This window comes from Sapajus apella, unplaced genomic scaffold, assembly GCF_009761245.1.
Source record: "Sapajus apella isolate SASKATOON/1434 unplaced genomic scaffold, GSC_monkey_1.0 scaffold71, whole genome shotgun sequence".
NCBI lineage: Eukaryota > Metazoa > Chordata > Mammalia > Primates > Cebidae > Sapajus > Sapajus apella.
Window position 1 is genome coordinate 10,764,950 of NW_022437011.1, and position 21,008 is coordinate 10,785,957.

At 39.9% G+C, this 21,008-nt stretch overlaps 1 protein-coding gene across 10 annotated transcripts in view; it reads left to right on the plus strand.

Moving 5' to 3' along the window:
* The window catches only part of LOC116531585 (protocadherin alpha-C2), a 191,498-nt gene extending 178,567 nt beyond the window's left edge, over nucleotides 1–12,931 (plus strand). For 8 of the 10 annotated variants that reach the window (XM_032250479.1, XM_032250481.1, XM_032250478.1 and 5 more), the window contains one exon: nucleotides 10,228–12,931. In XM_032250479.1, the coding sequence (XP_032106370.1) occupies nucleotides 10,228–10,538 (311 nt within the window). In that variant the 3' untranslated portion in view covers nucleotides 10,539–12,931. The remainder of the gene's footprint in view (nucleotides 1–10,227) is intronic. The other 2 variants (XM_032250483.1, XM_032250484.1) reach the window with 1 other exon arrangement.
* The last annotated feature ends 8,077 nt before the right edge of the window (nucleotides 12,932–21,008 follow it).

Below are 21,008 nucleotides of genomic sequence, written 5' to 3' on the forward strand. Positions count from 1 at the left end.
AGGTGGTTAAAGTGAAAGTTGGATTGGTAAAGGAATACTACATAGTAACAATGCCCATTCTTTATTTCAGAGTTTCTGCATGACAGACATTGATCTGTGTGATTTATAAGCTTTGTCTCTTTTTAATGTTCACAGTCCCGTTAGATGGTCATTGTTATCTTTGTTTTGCATATGAAAGAATGGGAGCTAAGGGCCAAGTGCCTTGCTCAGAGTTCAAGGGATAAGTGGTGAAGCAGATTCCAGCTCAAGTCTGTGTTACCCAAGAACCTACATTTTAAGCATTTTGTTACCCCCTGGATATGACAGCCAACTGAAGAGGGGGTATTTTGAGAAGAGGCTATAAAGGGAAATTGCCTTCCCTGCATCCTGGGGGATGCAACCAGGATACAGGTAAAGAAAACCACTCAGACTGAGACCTGCTGTGTTGCGGGGGGCTCGCGGAAAGTAGAATTGTGATTTTTTTTTAGCTAACTACGGAGACCAGCCATTCCAATGTTTGAATCTGTTCACAGCACATGATGTCTTTATACTCTTAACCTAGAAATGGCAGAGTTATTTTGGGCACAAAGCAAGAGCTGTGGCTTTAAAAATATGCCAAGTGTATTTATCTCTTCCGCTCCAAGATTACTGAAAATTAGCCCAGCTGTAGCTTGGGGCACCAAACAGCCAAAAAATCTTCCAGTCCAATTCATTCCACCCAAAGAGGGTGAAACATCCAGGAGTAGCAGCTTTAGCAGCCTCTGGGGAGTGGTGATCGGCCTCCCCATTGCTAAGCCTGACAACCAATCACACACACACCACTCTCCCAACTGCTCTAGAGATCACAATGCTAGGCCTGTGAATGGAGCTCAACTCTGTCTCTTCCCTCATCTCCAAGGCTTCACCAGAAGTAAACAAAATAAAACAAACAAAAACTATTTGATTATTGAACCAAGGAGTCAATGTGAGAATAGTTTTTCACCTTCATTATCAAATCCCTGTGTGGAGCTGAATGTGGTGGCTGATACCTGTGATCCTAGCACTTTGGGGAGGCAGAGGAAGGTTGCTTGAGGCCAGGAGTTCAAGACCAGCTTGGGCAACACCGCAAGGCGCTCTCTCTCTCTCTCTCTCTCTGTCTCTCTCCTTCTCCCTCTCCCTCTTTCTCTCTCTTTCTCTCTCAAAAAAAAAAAAAAAATAAGAAGAAGAAGAAGTAGCTGGGATTAAAGGCAACTACCACTAGACCCGGCTAATTTTGTATTTTTAGTAGAGATGGAGTTTTGCTCTTGTCACCTAGGCTGGAGTGCAGTGTCACGATCTCGGCTTACTGCAACCTTCTTCTTCTGGGTTCAAGCGATTCTCCTGTCTCAGCTTCTGGAGTAGCTGGGATTATAGGCCACCACACCTGGCTAATTTTTGTATTTTTAATAGAGACAGGGTTTCACCATGTTGGCCAGGCTGGTCTTGAACTCCTGACGTCAGGCAATCCACCCACCTTAACCTCCCAAAGTGCTGAGATTATAGGCATGAGCCACCATGCCTGACCCATATCTGTATATATTCAAAAAAAATCTTAACCGGGCATAGTGGCGCACACCTGTAGTCCTAGCTACTCAGAAGGCTGAGATGAAAGGATTACTTGAACCTAGGAGTTCCAAGCTGGCAGTCAGCCATGACCTCACCATTGTACTCCAACCTGGGCAATAGATATAGGCCCTACCTCTAAAAAAAAAAAAAAAAAAAAAAAAAAAAAAAAAAAAAAAATTTGGTGTAATTGAAAACAAATGATCTTGCTGTAATTTAAGCCTTCAGATTCCTTTTTTATACAATAAATGCTCTTTAAATAGGCCGGGTGCGGTGGCTCACGCCTGTAAAACCAGCATTTGGGGAGACCGAGGCGGGCGGATCACAAGGCTAGGAGTTCAAGACCAACCTGGCCAATATAGTGAAACTCCATCTCTACTAAAAATATAAAAATTAGCTGGGCATGGTGGCGGGTGCCTGTAGTCCCAGCTACTTGGGAGGCTGAGGCAGAAGAATCACTTGAACCCGGGAGGTGGAGGTTGCAGTGAGCTAAGATTGCATCATTGCACTCCAGCCTGGGCAACAGAGCAAGATTCAGTCTCTCTCTCTCTCTCTATCTATGTATATAATCAAATGATTTAATTGCAATTAATTAAATGATTTAATTACAATTAAATAAACAATATAGATATATTCTTTAAAGATGTGTTTAAACACATTTATAATTATAGCTTTAATTGTAATTAAATCATTTAAAATTAAATACATGCAAAATACCAAATAAACTCTCTAATCCATAATAAGCAATCAATCAACAGTCCTTAAATGAATGAATCTTCTGCTGCTCTGATCTAAGTGAAATTTAATGAGCTTTTACTTTGTGCTAGGCACTTATGCTATGTGCTGTATAAGGATAGTTACATTTAATCCTATAACAACCCTCTGGGGTGGGCACTATTATGATCTTTTTTTACGGATGAAAACTGAAGCCCAGAGATTTGAAATAATTTGCCTAAACATCACATAATTTACATGAAGTAGCCAGGTTTAAGCCTACTATTCCGATTATAGAGCCTAAGGTCTCGAGAACAGGGAGTATATTTTTACATTCCCTGTTTCCATGGAAAATTCTTTCCACTGTCAATTAAAGGACTAAGCAGCAGCAGGGAAATGTTGGAAACACTAGCCCAGGTGGATTTAGCTTCCTCCTCTCTCTCTGATCCTGGACAGGATTTGGGTTTCAGACCACGATTCTCCTGTGTTTTGCGGGCTGTGATTACTCAGATTAGGTTTGCCGAATTCAATAAGGACTGGCGGGGGTTGGAGGTTAAGGTGTGGGAGAAGGCGGGGCTTGTCCCGTAGGTCCACAAGCCCCACAGATGGCGAAATAGGGGGTGGGGAAGGAGCTAGCTTGAGATGTGTTTTACAACGTGGGCTGTTTCAGCGATTGATGGATAGTTTTTGCCTTTGGTCCACCTGAGTATATACTATCATTGTACAATCGGCCAAATTCTGACAGAGAGGGAAACAGAGAGAGAGACTGAATAAATGGATGGCCAAAGCCAAGAAGGCGCAAAAGAAATCAGAGCTGCTTGAAAAAGACTGCAGTGGCTGGCTTGGGTGGTGAGCGGATATAAGCAAGAGGGAGAGGCGCAGTGTCCCTGCGCAGAAAGCCTGGATGTTCACTTGCAAATCCAGAATCTGCACAGCCTTCGGTGCCCTGACTTCGCTGGACATCTAGAGGCGGCAGCAGCAGCCGCCCGTGCCTAAGAACGAGCAGTCCAGGGGAGCTGTCTGGGCCGGAAACGGCTGTAATCATTTAATAGCCTTTGCGGGCTGCACTGACTTAGCAGAGTGGGCGGTAGGCAGGCTCCAGAGTGCTGTCTGGCAAGATAGTCCATGACTTTAATCAAAATGATGGGTTTTCTGGAAGCTCTTTATTAACCTCAGCGTTGAAATCCCAGAGCTGGTAACAAAGAGATGAATGGGGAGCGAAGGGGCGGAGCCGAAACCTGGAGGCCTGGCTGCGTCCGCACCCCTTCCCCCACCTCCACTGCTTCTTTCAACTCATTCTGGCTTAGGGCTCCTGCTGGCATCTCTGTGCCTCCCAAATAGTAACAAAACAGGCAGTAACCATAATAATTGGCACACTTGTATAACTATTTAGGGTTTTCAAAGGATAACCTTGTTATACAGCTCAGGATCTGAGTCTCCTAGCTGGAGTCAGACTCCCTAGATTTGAGTCCCAGGCTCCACCAGTTAGTGACCATCTGACCATTGGTCCTTAGTCCCCTCATCTATAAAACAGACACATAACACAGGCATAGATATTAGCAATATCTACTTCATAGGGTTCTTGTCAGAACCAAAACCTATATGGCGTGCAGATCTGTTTAACTCTGTTGCATGCACATAGGAAGGACACAGTAAATGTTAACTACATTGACAACCCTCTGATATAGACAGAAAGGCGATCATCTCCATTTTGTGGTTGAGGAAACTGAGGCTTAGAGATATATGTAATGGCCCAGGACTATGCACTAGTGAGAGAACCAGGGCAGGTCCTCAAGAACAGAAAGAGAACAGAGCAAGATGAAGAGAAGAAAAGAAAAGCCAGCACCCTCCAACACACTCCAGCCTGTGCCCCTCTGAAAGCTTTCCTGAAAATAGTATCCTTGGTCAAAATGAGTTTTTGTTCTTCTGTTAGGGAAAATCAGTGTTAATCAGAAAAGCCCTCCTGGCCTTAACAGAACAGTTTCAAATGGGGATGAGGGTGAGTTTAACAAGGCCGGCATTTGCTTCGCAATCTTCTGGCCCTTTCCTGGCATTTGCATTGGCAAAGCCACTGACCCCATCATTCCTAGTCCCCGAGGCTAGGACTCCATCAACTCAGGCGGCCAGGGTTAGGTTAGCATGAAAGAGGAAAGCTGGAAATTTTGCCAGAAAGACTCCTGGGCAGTGCCTAAGGGAGGTGCCTAAATTGGATTATAGGATTACAGGAAGTGGCCAGCTACTTCCAGAGGGCAGGGTTTTTTGTTTGCTCTATTGCCCAGGCTGGAGTGCAATGGTGCAATCTCAGCTCACTGAAACCTCTGCCTCCCGGGTTCGAGTGACTCTGGTGCCTCAACCTTCCAAGTAGATGAAATTACAGGCGTGCACCACCACCACAGTCTGGATACTTTTTGTATTTTTAATAGAGATGGGGTTTTGCCACGTTGCCCAGGCTGGTCTTGAACTCTGGCTTCAAGTGCGCCTCAGACTCCCAAAGTGCTGGGATTATAGGTGTGAGCCATCATTCCTGGCCCCAGAGGGCAGTTTTTAAAGTAGACTTGAAGATCTGTGTGCTTTTATTAAAATATATGTTGTTTTGATTTTACCCATTGTGAAGAAATTGGCTAATCCAATAAAAAAGCAAAACCATATTGTGTGTAATTATGATTGTACTCTACTAAAACTTTTAAGTCCTGTTGGATTGTAATCTGAATGTCTGGGAAGGTCTCTGCTTAAAGATTCAGACCCCTACCAGATTTGTGAGTGTCTGAAATCCTCTTTCTAGCCTTTAACAGGTCCATTCATTTGGGTCTTGACTGCATCCTCACTCCTGTCTTTGCCTGAAGGTAAGCTAGGATTCTGGAAACATAAGGGAGGGGACTTGCGGGAGATCCTATAAGGGAAAGGAGACAGCCCTGAAAGAAGGAACATTTCCTCAATTGACCATTGAGACAGGCCGCTGGTTAAGGTTAGGGGTAGAAATATGCTTCTTCCTTTTTCATCTTCTTCAAAAGGGAGTATCTCCTTGATTGTGCCCCAAAGGCATGACATAGGCAAAGCCAGCCAAGCGTCTTTAGTGCTCTTAGCCAAAAGGAACTCAGATTAGAAGTCAGTCACTGTTTGTCAGATCCTTAAGCTCTTGTTTCATTGGAATGAGTCACAGTCTAGATGCTGCTGAGCTCTCAGAGATGTTTGTTTATACAACAGAACAGGTGAGGCACAATGGTCTGTGAGGGACTGGAGAAACCACACCTTGTTCTGCTCTGCGGAAGCTGGACATATGGAGGAGGCACCTGACTAGATCTCTGCTTCCTGGAATTTAGGCTGAGTCATATAGAACCAGGATTGCCAGCAAAGGCCACGGGAAGCTCAGTGAGATGTAAAAGAAGTGGATTAACTCTTGGCAGTCCTGCTGTGAGGGCCTCCCTCTGCCTATACGCACAGCCATTAATGTCCTTTAACTTTGCAAGATGAAGATATCTCTGTTCTGCATCTCCAGATGACTGTGCTTAGACCTCATGCAGAGTCCTGGCTGTGGTTGAAAAATAATTTCCAATTTGGGCTCTGTGAAGGCAACCAACGGACTGTGGAGTGGTGCTGAAATGCAGTTTTAGGTGCCAAATCCGAGGCTTTTAAATACATTTCTCTCTTTTGTCTCAGTTTCTCAGAGACAGGGCCTGTATTTTAAAGGTAAACAGGCAGATTGTGTCTGAGCTCAATTGCAGATTCGATTAACTTAGCTAGATCAAAGACATTAGTATCGGAGAAAAAATAGGTTTCCCATCTCTAAAGTGCTATAGTGTCAGCTCTGCCAGGGGAAGTATGGTGTAAGGCAAAGGGTTTGGAAGAGGGAAGAAAATTTCTTGCTCCCTCTTCTCACTGCCCACTGTAAATTTGCAATATCTTTATCTTGGCCTCCTAAGCCCCAAGAGCTGCATTATATATAATTGCCCATATGTGATACCATTTATTGAATTCTTGCATTGTGCTAAGGATCAAGCTTAGCACTTTACATGCATTACCTCATTGTCTTTAGGGACCCCAAAAGTGCCTCAGTGGAGAGCTATTCAGTCTGCTAAAGAGTGGGTACCACTTTCACTTCTCACATCAGTCCTTTCATTCATTCATCCAGCAAGTATTTACTAAACACCTGTTATAGGCCAGGAATTGTGCTAGGCACTGGTTACACATTGGTGAATAAACAGATATATTTTTTGCCTTTGTGAATCTTATAGTAATAGAGAGTAAGTGGCTAAGGGGGTGATGCTTGGCTAGGAATGTCATAGAATACCTTTCTAAGGAGGTTACATTTAACACAGACTTGAAGAATGAGGAGTCATGCTAAGAATGGATTAGAGACCATTCAAGACAAAAGCAAACCAGATGTGTAAAGATCTCGAGGTAAAAACCACTCCAAAGAGCCAGGCATGGTGGCCTGTAGTCCCAGCCACTTGGGAGGCTGAGGCAGGAGGGTCGCTTGAGTTCAGGGGTTTGAGGTTACAGCAAGCAATGGTTGCACCACTGCACTTCAGCCTGCGTGACAGAGTGAGAGCCTGTCTCTAACAAGCAACAACAACAACAAACAACTCCAAAGTCTATTTGAGGATCTGAAAGAAGGCCTGTATGGATGGAGTATAATAGTAAGAGGGAGATTCGTAGATGAGATTGAAGAAAAAATAAAAATCAGATTATTGAAGGGACTTACATATCATGGTAAAAAGTTTTTTTTTTTTTTTTTTCTTAAGTCAATAGAAAGCCTAAAAGCCTAAGCAGAAGAGTGATATAATCTGATTTCTATTTTTAAAGGATTTTGCTGTATCTATGTTATACTTCAATTTTTAAAGAGCGACTTTAAGAAATAAAGATGACTCTGGCCACTCTGTGAAGGGTTGGAGAGAAGCGAAAGTGGAAGCAAAGTGAATAGAGAGGCTATTTCTGCAATTTAGATAAGCGATGGTGGTGTCCTGAAAGAGTGGTGGCAGTGAAAATTGGGAGAAGAGGACAGAGTCAAGATATATTTAGGAGGCAGAAATGGCAGGTCTTGATGATGTATTGTAAATGGAGAATGAAGAATAGAATAGAGAAAAATGAATAATTAGCTCTGAACTTTCTGGCTTGAGAAATGGGGTAAATGGGGTGTCATTTACTGAAACTGGAAGGATTGAGAAAGAAATAGATTCGAGGAATCAAGAGTTTGATTTCAGATTCCTTCAGTTTGGGATGCCCATGAGATTTCCAACTGGGGATACCAGATAGGCAGTTATACATGAGACTGGAGCACAGAGAGATGTGGGCTTAAAATATAAGTCTGCATCTCATTAGCTTATTCAGATGGTATTTATATCTATGGATATGGCTGAGATCCCAAAAGGAGAGAGTGAAGAGAAAATAGAGAAGAGTGTAGGGCCAAACCCAAGGAAGCTTCAACACACAGATGAGGAGACTGACAAAGAAGCTGACAAAGGAAACTGACAAAGAACAGCCAGAGAAAAAGGTCAGGAGAATGTTTTGACTTGGGAGGCCAGAATATGCTTCCCTAAAATAAAGATTGTTGAGCTGAAGGCAATTAAAAAGAAGCGGATACAGGCCACAGGTGGGGCACAGTGGCTCATGCCTATAATCCTAGCACTTTGGGAGGCCGAAGTAGGCAGATTGCCTGAGCTCAGAAGTCTGAGACCAGCCTGGGCAACATGATGAAACCCCACTTCTAATAAAATTAAAAACAAACAATTAGCCAGGCATGGTGGCATGCACCTATAGTCCTAGCTGCTCAGGAGGCCGAGGCACAAGAAATACTTGAACCCAGAAGGCAGAGGTTGAAGTGAGCCGAGATCTTGCCACCACACTCCAGCCTGGGTGACAGAGCAAAGCTCTGTCTCAAATTTACAAAATAAAAAAAGAAAGAAAGAAGCATATACAGGAGAGGTCTTCTGCCCTCCATCTATTTGCCTAAAAGAACATAAATTTACAAAGACAAAATTTATCCTTCTTCCACCTCTCTCCTTTGCCTCCCACCACCAGGGAGAACAAAGGTTAACCACTGAAGACAACTTTGGACTCTTACTGGCCTGGAAATGATACTGGAGGAATCCTCTATATTAACAAGCTTTGCAAATTGGCCTTTATCTGCCATTCATTTGCCTTCCCCCAGGTAGCCACCCATTAGAGACTGAAAGTTCTTAAAGGTCTTTTCCTTCTTTAAAAATTTACTTTTTTTTGTTGAAGAAGCTGAATTCTAAGCCACCTTTCTGAGAACCGCTCATTCTCTGGGTGTCTGTCATGTATATATGAAATATACATGTTAATAAACTTCCGTTTGCTTTTTTTTTTCTTGTTAATCTCCTTTTGTAACAGAGGTCCAGTCCATGTAAGAACTTATTGGGGTTATTCTCCTATATGACAAAGAACTCATGAGACTAAGTGTTTCAAGAAGGGGATGACAAATGCTGCGGAGAAGTTTGATAATATGAGGACTAAAATGTGACCATTGGTTGTGGAAGTAACATAACGAACTTGACATGGTTACATTAGAAAATTACTGCTCACTGACAACAAATTAGAGGAGACTTAGAAGTGATAGGAAATTGAAATAGCAGATGTAGACAACCCTCAACTATGTTACGTAATTGAACATAAACAGTTTATTTGATGGAGCTTTTCACGTGTCCACCAAAGGAGCAGTGCCAGATACATAAACATTGCTGTGATGTCAGAGTCCCAATGTCATGGCCACTGGGATCACTTTGCCCAGACAGACCATTATCCTTCCTCTCTAGCTCTGACTTCTACTCTTCTAGAAGTCATTGGTATACTTTATGGTGTGTCTTCCAATTAGACTTTTGGGAATGTCTTCTATTGAAAACTCCTGTGGATGCATATCATTTTCCCAAGACTCAGGGCAGATTTCACCTCCTCTGGAATCTCCATTAACTTTCTCAAGTATAATTAATGATTTCTTCTTCTGAAGTCTCACAATACTTTATATATACCTTAGTTATTGCATGTATTAAGTTGGTTTCTAGTTGCTTGAGTGTATGTCCTAACTAGACTGTGAGGACATTGAGGGAAGGAACTTGGCTTGGAAAGTAAAATTGGCTACCAATGCTTTATCTAAACAAATAGGCTCAATTTATGACAGGATTCCATCCTCTTATGCTGTGTATTCCCATCTGTCTTCTGCTTCATCCCACCACCCTTTAAGGTTATTACAATAAAATTAGGATCAAATAATTGATTCAACTAATTTTTCTTGTTTTGGACAAAATAGACATCCTAATACAGTTGTAGCCAAAGTTTAATCTAGTCACTAAAAGGAGTGTATTCTGCCTTTAGCCTTATATTTCCCAACCCATTCCCAGTCAAGATTATCACAACTGTATTCTTTAGGAAATTCTTCACAAAGAACCAAAAACATGTTACTATAAATCTAGATTCTTGGTATGCTGGTGAGAAAACCTGCCCTCTTGCTTGTCTCTAACTAATGGCCTTGGCTGGGCATGGTAGCTCATATCTATAACCCCAACACTTTGGCAGGCCAAGGTGGGAGGATCTCTTGAGCTCCAGTGTTTGAGACCAGGCTGGGCAACATAGTGAGATCTCATTTCTACAAAAATTTTTTAAAAAGTTAGCCCGGCATGGTAGCATGTGCCTATAGTTCCAGCTACTTGGGAGGCTGAGATGGAAGATTGATTGAGCACAGGAGGTTGAGGCTGCAGTGAGCTATGATTTTACCACTGCACTTCAGCCTGGGTGACAGAGAGAAATTCTGTCTTAAAAAAAATTAAACAAATAAATAAATAAGTAAACACTTGCTTTGCCCTCAGACTTGTGGAAACAACTCATGATTTTTGGCAAGGAGCTCAGCCTGTCTATGAAGTACTTCTGTACTCTATCAGCAGTGTGGCATCAAGAGCATGTGTTGACCCTGTTAATGATTTGTAATGTTTTGTCTTTCAGAACCAGAGGCAGGAGAAGTGTCCCCTCCAGTCGGTGCGGGTGTCAATAGCAACAGCTGGACCTTTAAATATGGACCAGGCAACCCCAAACAATCCGGTCCCGGTGAGTTGCCAGACAAATTCATTATCCCAGGATCTCCTGCAATCATCTCCATCCGGCAGGAGCCTACTAACAGCCAAATTGACAAAAGTGACTTCATAACCTTCGGCAAAAAGGAGGAGACCAAGAAAAAGAAGAAAAAGAAGAAGGGTAACAAGACCCAGGAGAAAAAAGAGAAAGGGAACAGCACGACTGACAACAGTGACCAGTGAGGTCCTCGAATGGAAACAAGCCACTTAGCCAGTTTTTGTAATAATGGCAAATCTCTCCCATGTAGCAACTCCCTGCTCCTTTTTCCTATCTACATGAGCCCTCTTAGAGACCTCAGAAATCTGCAGAAAGTTCCCTGTGTCTGTCTAGAACGCATTTAACAGGTTTTGTCTTAAAAACTTTACTAAGTCTGGTGTTAACTCTTTCTCTCCACTCTGGCTTGTTTTCAGAACCTAAAAAGCAGACCCAAGTTTCCTTTCTCCTCCGCCGCAAAGGAGAGGCTTCCCAGCCCCGCCAGTGAGAGGTTGGACTCTCTGCCCTGTGCTCCGGGGATCCTGTCTTGATGACACTTGCAGGGCAGGCTGAAAAGTTTTGAGATTGAGCAGCTTGGGTATTTGTGGTCACTGGGTATGTGTGGCCACCGCGGGTACGGAAGTGCCAGATATTGGCTGAGACTAATTGGTACAAGGAAAGGAAGAAAGCAGAGACAAATAAACAGCGGAAGTTATCAGCGTGGAGGGGAAGTGTAAACTAAAAGGGACCAGACTTTCTAAATCTTACAACTCAAGGAATGGTGGCCACCCTCTAGGAGACACAACTACTCCCACTGACAAGGCTTTAGGACACCCTAAAGTCTGTTGGCTGTGATGTCATTATACCTAAAATCTGCATCATACCTTCAAGCCAACAGTTCAGTGTTTAACAGAGAACCGTCCTGGGAAACAAGCAGATCTGATGTGTTTCCTATTCATTTCCTGTGCTCACTTTATTAAAAATTCTTTTGCACACAATGTTTATGAAAAGGGCAGATCCTTTTCCAACACTTATGCAAAAGCAAAAGAAAACCCCGACACCTCACCTTTCGCTGTTTGTTGTTTCATAGATTTATTTTAAAAAAGAGAAAGTCTATAGTTATAAATCTTTAAAGAGAAATATGAATACAATTCCCCTAAACTCTCCTCAAAAGATAATTCAGTCTACAGCCATTTAAATGATCATTGCTGCTACAGAAGTGCTTTAAGAGAATTGCCTGAAACATCTGTATTATATCGGCCACCTGCCAATCACAGCTTTACTCTTTCAGGTCACTCTGGGGCTGCCTCTTGCATGTATTAATTACTAAATAAAATTATCTCTTTCTCTCTCTCTTTTCTAAGAAACAATTATGTGCACTTTGATACACAACCTTCTCTAACCAACTATATTGAGACCCAAAAATTAAAGAAAAATATTGTTTTCTCATAGAGTGAGCAGATTTTTCAACCCTTTAATTCTGTGACTTGTCTTGGTGTGCTAGCCTACACCTTCTCTTTGGTTTAGTTTTCCTTTTCTATAACACTCTGAATTGCTAATCTTACTAACACCTATGATGTTACCTGAAATCAATCTCCCATATGTATGCTGTATGCTATTATAAGACTCCTGAAATATACTTACTCTGTGCTTGTGTATGTGAATGTTAATGCAACTATTACCTAGAGTGAACTTTAAGCTTTATTGTTGAATGTAATTCCATTATATTTCCTTTTGTACACCTGTGAAAAAGTGGAGTAGTGTTTTTTTAACCATTGTTAATCAGCTTTTGTGTATGAAAGATACAGTAAAATTTCTTTCTTAAATCAAGATACTGGTGATTCAAGGAATTTTATTTATGGTCCAGCCAAGAGCCATCTCTTGCCAAGACTTCTGCTGTCAAGGGAATGGATAAAGCTGTTTTTTTCTAGTAACAGTTTTGGAATGAATACTGACAATATTCCACGAGGGTGTGCAAGCACAAATTTGACCAATCTGACCTCTTTGAAGTTGCAGAATGCTTTGAAATTCTAATGGTATCTGAAATATCAGCTCATAGAAAGTAATACAATTTACTGTCACCTTAAATAAGACATTTTAATTTTGTTACAATGTACAATTTAGAAGTTTGATTAATTATATTATCTATTTAGGTGTTAATATAAAAGAGGTAGGAGTCTGTTATTTAAAAACAAAGCATTAAATCTAAAAAAAAAAAAACTGTCTTGTCTACTTTTAGCTTCATTCTCCCATATTTTGAAGGGTGTGTAACTTCAGCTCTGCAGGATTGCATGGGGTAAAACTTGTTGCCAACACATGTGAACCATTGCTACATTGTAGGTTGTGATCATTTTGCCCCACTGAAGCCCATGTATCTGACCTTACGTGCCTTTTGAACTAGGAGAATCGGGCTAATTTATTAATGATGATAATTATAATGTATCTGTACAGCACTTTTTACCTTTGCGAAGTGCTTTCCAATCCGTGTTAGTTACTAGTTATTACAGCTGTAAGGATAAAACACGTCATGTGGATTCATTTTGAATTGGTGCTATTGGTATTTCCTCTGTTATTGCTAATAAATGAAAATGGTGGTATGAAAGAAATGGTGGTCATTTCTAAGTATAAGAGTAGGAGGAAATAGAACACTGATAAACGATTAATACTGAAGAAGATTGCTGCAGCATGAAACTCACTGTAACACTCTATCACTTTAGCTTTTATGTTCGTTACTAAGGCAAAAGCCCCAATGGAATCAAGATTCAAACTCCAAATTACTAGAATGGGCAGCAAGAAGGTTGCTGCATCACTTTATAGTTACACTATTTCAGTCGTCTCTAATAGGAGTTGCAACAAATCAATTTTTATCACTAGAGCCCTTCTAGGCATCTTTTTCATTACTTGTTTAGTCATTGCACCTCTCAACAACTGGAAAGCCAAGTGACACCCCCAAGAAATGAACTTTTAGGTCAGGGATAGTGGCTCATGCTTGTAATCTCAGAACTTTGGAAGGCCAAGGCCAGAGGATGGTTTGAGGCCAGGAGTTCAAGATCAGCCTGGGCAGCATAGCAAGATCCCATCTCTACAAAAAGAAAGAACTTTTATTGAGTACAGGTTATATGCCAGCCATTCTACTGAATAGGTTCAGTTGTAACAAATAGATTGTTTTGTCCTTTTGTGGTTAAATTTTTATAAACACAAGCTTTAGATGCAGTAGGTTCTCAATTAGGAGCAATTTTGCCTTCCTGGGGACATTTGGCAATGTCTGAAGGCATTGTTGCTTTTCATTACTTGAAGTGGATGGTGCTACTGGCATCTACTGGGTAGAGGCTAAGGATGCTGTGAAACACTTGGCAATGCACAGGACAGCCCCCTACAACAATGAATTTCACAGCCCAACGTGTCAATAGTACCAAGATTGAGAAACCTTGAGATAGAGTGACCATATAATTTGTTTAGTCCACTTTTGAAATGGAACGGGAGACATCATTAATTATTACTTCAGTATTCAAGATGTAAATCTGGACTGTCCCAGGCTAACTGGGGTTTATAGGGACTCTATAAATAAACTGGTACAGCTGTGCCACTAACTAGATGGGGAATTTGGGGTAAACCACTACTCTCAGTTTTTCAGTCATCTCTAAAATGGTAATAATTATAGACCTTATAGATTTGTGAGGTAATCTTGAAAAGTTTTTAGCAGGTCTGGCACATCAGAGTATTTGATAAATATTATTACTATTAATCCTTTTCTTCCATTTCCTCACCCCCTTTTCAGATATTTAGCTATTAAACCAAGGGAACTTTTCCTACCGACTAAAATGTGAACAAGGGATGGCAAAATAAATCAACATAGACTTGGCAATAAAAATATTTTATTTATTCCTCCACTCTTTTGCTCACCCCAGGAGGAAAAGAAGTAAAGTCAGGTTCATAACTCTTTGCCTATTTCTATTGTGAATAATCATCAGGTCCCTAAGTAAACAGTCAAGTGGCCAGTCTGTTGGCAGTTATTTCACCTCAATTATCAGTGATCTGAAAGCCAGAAACCAAAAGGTTTGAAGTCACTCTGCCTGTTTAAATGAATAAATCCTATGTGATTCTAGGAACAACAGCTTGAGAGAGAAAGCGAAGAGTCACCTCCAACAACTTCTTTTGGCAGATGGGCAAAACAGAAATGCCAAATCACCCACAGACTTGCCTGGGATTTCACAGGCAATAAAGGACAAGACAAGGTATATCTCTCTCAAGGGCCAGGCTACTTGACATGGTCTCACAAATACAGCGTGCAGGATTTACTCTTTAGAAATATTGCGATTGATCTAATTTTAAAGGATGAGTTTCTCCAATGAGTGTCTAGAGCCTTGGTGGCTGGATTTTAGGCTCCTAGGTAAGATTGTAAGTGCCAGGATCTCATAGTAGTATATCTTACACTTAAATTATATAAACATTATGTTTAAGTTATAAACCCAATCTAAAGTACAAATGTAACCGACCAAACACTAATGCAATTTTACTGTTAAATCTAGATTTAATAACCATCCAAACATTGAGATACAATAAACAAGTAAACAAACAAACAAAACTACAGATACACTTCCTAAGGACTTTCAGTCTGGGAAGCTTCTCCATGAAATGGAAAGTTGGCCACTCTTTAACCCTATGTCATATTTTCATGTGCTTCTTCTCCTTGTAGAAAAAGCCGATTACATTATTTCCCCTCAAATTAGCTTGACTGTTGGCTGGCAGGACACACCTTGCAACCTGAGAAATTTCTTCTGGCTTTACACACACACACACACACACACGGAGCGGGGCTTTAGCAAATGAGCATGGTGCTGTCTTCCCTTTGAAATTATGCCTAAGAGTGGCACATAGCAACCTTTTTGTTATAACCAGTCAGATAAAATGCTTGCTGGGTCCCATTTTCTTTTGGGGTTGATCCATGGGGAAATGCCTGCTGACATATGAAATCGTTTTTTGCCCTAATAAAGTGTATCAGCTTATCTTTGAACTTAAGCTCCTCTGAGCTGGACATTAGTAAATTTACTTTCATAATATGGACTCTAGTCTGCATAAAGAAATAAGAAAATAGGTAGTGAAAAACATGAACTCCAGCATTTTGTTACGTTACACAATTGTCAGGTGACTTGGGATCATCAATCCACAAAAAACATGAGCAAGTCAGACAGTCAGCCAGTCTTAGAGCAGAGCTAAAACAATTGGTACCAGATGCATAAACATATAGGGGAATTGACATAACAGTTCTTATTTTAGGGTTGGCTTTCACTAGACTTACTTTATTGAATTTCTTTCTTTTTTTTTTGAGACAGAGTCTTGCACTATCCCCCGGTTTGGAGTACAATGGCCCGATCTCTGCTCACTGCAACCTTCACCTCCTGGGTTCAAGTGATTCTCCTGCCTCAGCCTCCTGAGTAGCTGGGACTATAGGCACGTGCCACCACGCCCAGCTAATTTTTTTGTATTTTTAGTAGAGACGGAGTTTCACTCTGTTGGCCAGACTGGTCTCGAACTCTTGACCTCATGATCCACCCACCTCGGCCTCCCAGAGTGTTGGGATTACAAGCGTGAGCCACCATGCCTGGCATACTTTATTTAATTTTATTTGACATTAAATTTTTATTATAAAAGTAATATGTGTTCTTTTAAATAAATCAAACTGGAAATATATAAAGAAAAATTATTAATCTCCTCACCAGCTTCTTTCAATTCTCTCTTACACAGGTATCCAATGTTAATGATTTCAACCGTGTTTTTCTGCATTTTTCTCTATACACACACATATCACATACACGTAGGCTTAAAAATAATTGTTTTCTTTTTCTTTTTTTTTTTTTTTTTTAGATAGGGTTTTGCTCTGTTGCCTAGGCTAGAGTGCAGTGGTGGGATCTCAGTTCACTGCAACCTCCATCTCCTGGGTTCCAGTGATTCTCCTACCACAGTCTCCCAAGTAATGGGGACTACAGGTGTGTGCCACTATGCCCAGATAAATTTTTTTGTATTTTTAGTAGAGACAGGGTTTCACCATGTTGGGCAGACTGGTCTCGAACTCCTGACCTCAGGTGATCTGCCCACCTTGGCCTCCCAAAGTGCTGGGATTACAGGCATGAGCCATTGCCCCCAGCCTGTTTTCTTTTTTATATAAAAACAAAATGATTCCATGCTTGTTGCCCTGTGGATTTAAAAAAAAAATTACAATAAGGTAAAGATTTCTTTCAGTTCATTTCTAAATCATTCTTTTTAAATTTCTGTATAAATTCCATATAATGGCTAGATCGTATTGTCATAATGCATTTAATTTTTTCAGATTTTTGCTACTCAAAACCAAGAATAGCACTTGTTTGCAATTATAGATTTAGTGCCTGAGCCTTATAAAACCTGGTATAGGTATATCAAAAAAAAAAAAAGTTTGGAAAACTATTATTAACTTTATATGACTCCCTCCACAGTAATCACGTTCCTTTCCTAGTATCACTCATTCTTTCCTAGTATTCAATGATGAATTGTGGCTCTATTTATAGATAAATGGTGAAAAACAGAGACAGACATTCACAAGAAAAACAGAAAAGGGTTAGAAAGATATGTCTTCATTTACTTATCCAGAATAATTTCATGGGAGCTTCATTTCATCCAAAGATTTCTCCATTCAATCACAGATGGAAATGTATGTACAAAAGAGGAAGTCTCAAAGACAATTCAAATACTTGCTTAGACCTGTGATATTTTAATATAGATTGAGCATTGGGTAGAAAGCAGTCTAACTTTATTTTCTAGGTTGTTAACATGTTACCTGAGAGGTAGACATATAAACTTTGTACCAGTGGATCTGATGTCATTTTAAGAAAAATAAATTGCTTATCAAGTAATGAATCCAAGACAACCAAAAAACCAAGGCAGCCATTCATGTGTTAGAAAAATCTTAATTACAAAACCATTTGGCTATAAACTTTAGGAAATCTTCCTTATTAAATTATTAATACTATTTTATCCTTTAAACCAGCCTTTCCTTCCTTCCTTCCTTCCTTCCTTCCTTCCTTCCTTCCTTCCTTCCTTCCTTCCTTCCTTCCTTCCTTCTTTTTTTCCTGCTGTAAACCAGCCTTCAAGGCATAATTCCAGTCTGGGTTTAGTGGCTCATACCAGTAATCTCAATACTTTAGGCCAAGGCAGAAGGATTGTTTGAGCCCAGGAGTTTGAGATTATAGTGAGGTATAATCGGTCACATCACTGTACTCCAGCCTGGGTTACATAGCATTACCCTGTCTCAAAGAAAAAAACAGAAAGAAAAAGAAAAAAGAAAGAATTACATTCCTAAATCAGGTATATTCCATTCTTGACAGCTAATAAAATTCATCAGCCAGACATAGCACACATTTCTTCCCAATTGCTGTAGCTTTCCAGGTCACCTTCCTCTTGGTCCTCATCAAGTCTATGATCAATTTTTCGGAAATCTTGTAGTCTGGAAGTACCATCCTTCCTTTCATACTTTTCACAGTGGTATTCTAGCTTAGAGCCCAACCCAGATATCTGGTAAGTCAGTTCTAGGACATAGGTGGGTGGTACATATTTTTGGGATCAGTAGCTGGGATAGGCAGTGCTAGATCTTGCCTGGAGATGCTTATAGGATGGGGAGGAAGCCTTGTAGAGGTTAAACAAATAAAATTAGAATCACTCAGGTACTTTCTTTGCATAGATTTGGGATGATAGGGCCAAGGGGCTGTGAGATGAGACCATTTTTGTTGACAGAGGTGTGCATTTTAGAATAGATTCCTAGGTTTGTGACTTAAAGAAACCAACACCATCTAGTTTAAGCTAAAAAGGATGATTTATTATAAGGACACAAGTTTGTTTCATTGAAACTAAGAATGGGAATAAGGCTGGGCTTTCAGAAGTGACCAGAACTAGTAACTTGGCAGCCAGAATAATTCTTTTTTGATTTATCTTCTTTAATTATCTTTCTTAATCTGTTTCATTCTTCCCTATCTCTACCAATCAGCTCTCTCTCCTTCTCTTCACCACAACTTCTAAATTTATACGCACTAGGTTCTATTGGCCCATAAAAACCTACATTCTGTTTCTAATTCCCAGTCCTAAATTCTTCATGGAAAAAAAAATTACTGGATCACCTGGAGTCAGGCAGCTACCCGTGGTCCCATCAGCCATGGGCCAAAGGACTGTGGGTAGAAATAATTCTCAGAAAAAGGGAGATCAGATACTTAGAGACAACTTTAATAGTTTGCTGATAGCTGTCATTCCCTAGATGTATACTACACATCAGTGTATAGAATCTTAGAAACTTAGAGCCCCAAGGAAACGTATTTAACAGATGAGAAAATTAAGGCTCACAGAAAGGGGAATGACTCATTTAATGTCACACAGCTAGTCAATGACAAGGCAGTCATTCTGTTACTACTCTACTGCATGACCAAAGGCCACCAGGAGTGAATGACAATAGACATTTCATTATATGTTTGAGATCCAAAAGTAGTACAATTTAGGGAGGCCATGTTAATTTTATATAGAGAGTAATATTTCATTGTTATGTGTATTTTATTAATCTTTTTATTCAATATGAAATATCAATATTAATTTCCTTTTTTGATTCTAAAAGTAAAACAAGCTTTTATTTATTTACTTTTTAATAAAATACACAGATGTTCAGAATTTGGAAAGTAGCAAATGAAGTATCTCCAGAGAGGCACCATTAAGAGTTTGGGATCTATTCCTCCATTTCTTTTTTCATGCATTTATAACTGGGTGCTTGAAAGGACCCAATAAATAGCAGCCTTCTCTCATTTCCAGGGTACTAGATTAGTTGATAAATAAGACAAAAGAATGGCATAAAAAGGCAAAAGTATTTCTTTTATTAGTAATAAAGATGTGTTAGAGAATGTAGATTTCTGTGAGTGCCAAATGGGACTGCTAGATGAACCCCAGAATTACTCAAATTTTTAATCTCAGTGTCTGGCAAGAGAGACAGTGTTGAGCAGAAAAGAACTATTATTCCCAGAAGAAAGCTCAATTCCAGGAGGAAGAGGGCAGTGCTAAGCCAAGTATTACCTATTTATTCTTACCCAAGTTGCCAATCAAGTAAGTCACTAAAATCTCCTAAAGCAGAGTAAATAAAGGAGTATGGAAAAGTTAAGGCTGTGACTCCAAGTTCTCTTTGCAGACAAGAGAGCATCAGGAGGGAGAAGACGCATTTTCTGTAAATATGTATACAGTTTTTGAAGGATCACACTAGTCTTACTTTCTGTAGCTTGCTTTTTTCCACATAAATATAAATCCATTTAGTTATTTGCATTAGTATTTCATAATATAGCTAGAGGATAATTAGTCCTCCATTAATAGATAAAGATTTTTCAAATTTTTCTACCACGAATACTGTTTTACCACATTTGGCATATATGTCCAGCTATTACCTCAGGGTAATTTCCAAAAAGTAGAATTACTAAGTAAAAAATATGTACATTAAACTTCATATATATATATGAAGTTTAAATTCTCATAAACTGTTGGCAAGAGTATACTGCATTACCAGGGGCCGATTTGGAAATATTGGTGTAGAATTTCTTCTACACCTTGCCCAACACTGGGTCTTAATAATCTTCCTCATCTTTGAAAACATGATAAACAAAGGATTATGGTTTAATTTGCATTTCTTTACCATGTAAATACACCTTTTTTCCATCTCTTCCATCAAAAGATTATGATTTGACTGATCTGACTTATGGTGTCAACTATTTACCAGAATACAAGATGCCTTTAAGTATCTGAGCAGCAAATTTGGCTTTAAAACAGTGTGAAAAATGGATAGTGTTATTTGGCCCAGTGGATATATTAGATAGATTACAATGTGTGATCTCAGAATCAATGTTCAGTCCATATATTCATGCAATGGATAATTACTGTAATAAATGTAGACGATATTTCAGTACAAGAAACATAGTGCATTAGGCCTGTGTCCCAGAGGGCTTGCTGGATCAGGAGCTTAGAAACTATCAAGTACAGTAGGCCAACTGCCTTGGCTCTAGAGCTCCACCCTTCAGTCCTCATAATGACCACATAGGAGGGTGCAAGATTTTGCCATTCATTCTTTTTGGAAAAGGAGCCCACATATCATTGTTTTTAGTTCCCTGGATACCTTAATAGAAGTATGATTAACTGCCCAAATAGCAGACCTCAAGCCTGCTTTACAGAGTGTTCGATCTATTGAGTTAATAATGCATGTTAATAATACCAACAAAGTAAATTTTGGCAGTAATGTCTAATTGTATATAGGAGAGATAATTAAATTGAAATAATTAGCATCTATAAAGAGCTTAGATCAGGGTCAAGCTCAGAGGAAGCAGTAAATAAATATAAGCCATTTTTAAAAAGTTGATAATATGGTACCTGCGCCCATTTTGAGTGATCAAGGATCAATTTCTGTTTCTTTCTTTCTTCTCTTCCCTTCTCCCAGTTCCCAAATTCATCTTCTTTCCTATACTCTTTCTCTTCCCCATTTATTCTTTCTACCCCACCTCACCATTTTTTTTCTCTCTTTATGATTCTTTTTCCTCCACCTTCTTCCCATACTATCCTTATTAAAGTCTTTATAATCTACTTACCTCCAGTGAGAGTCAAGTTATGGTTGAAACTCCCAGTAACAACTAAGAAAA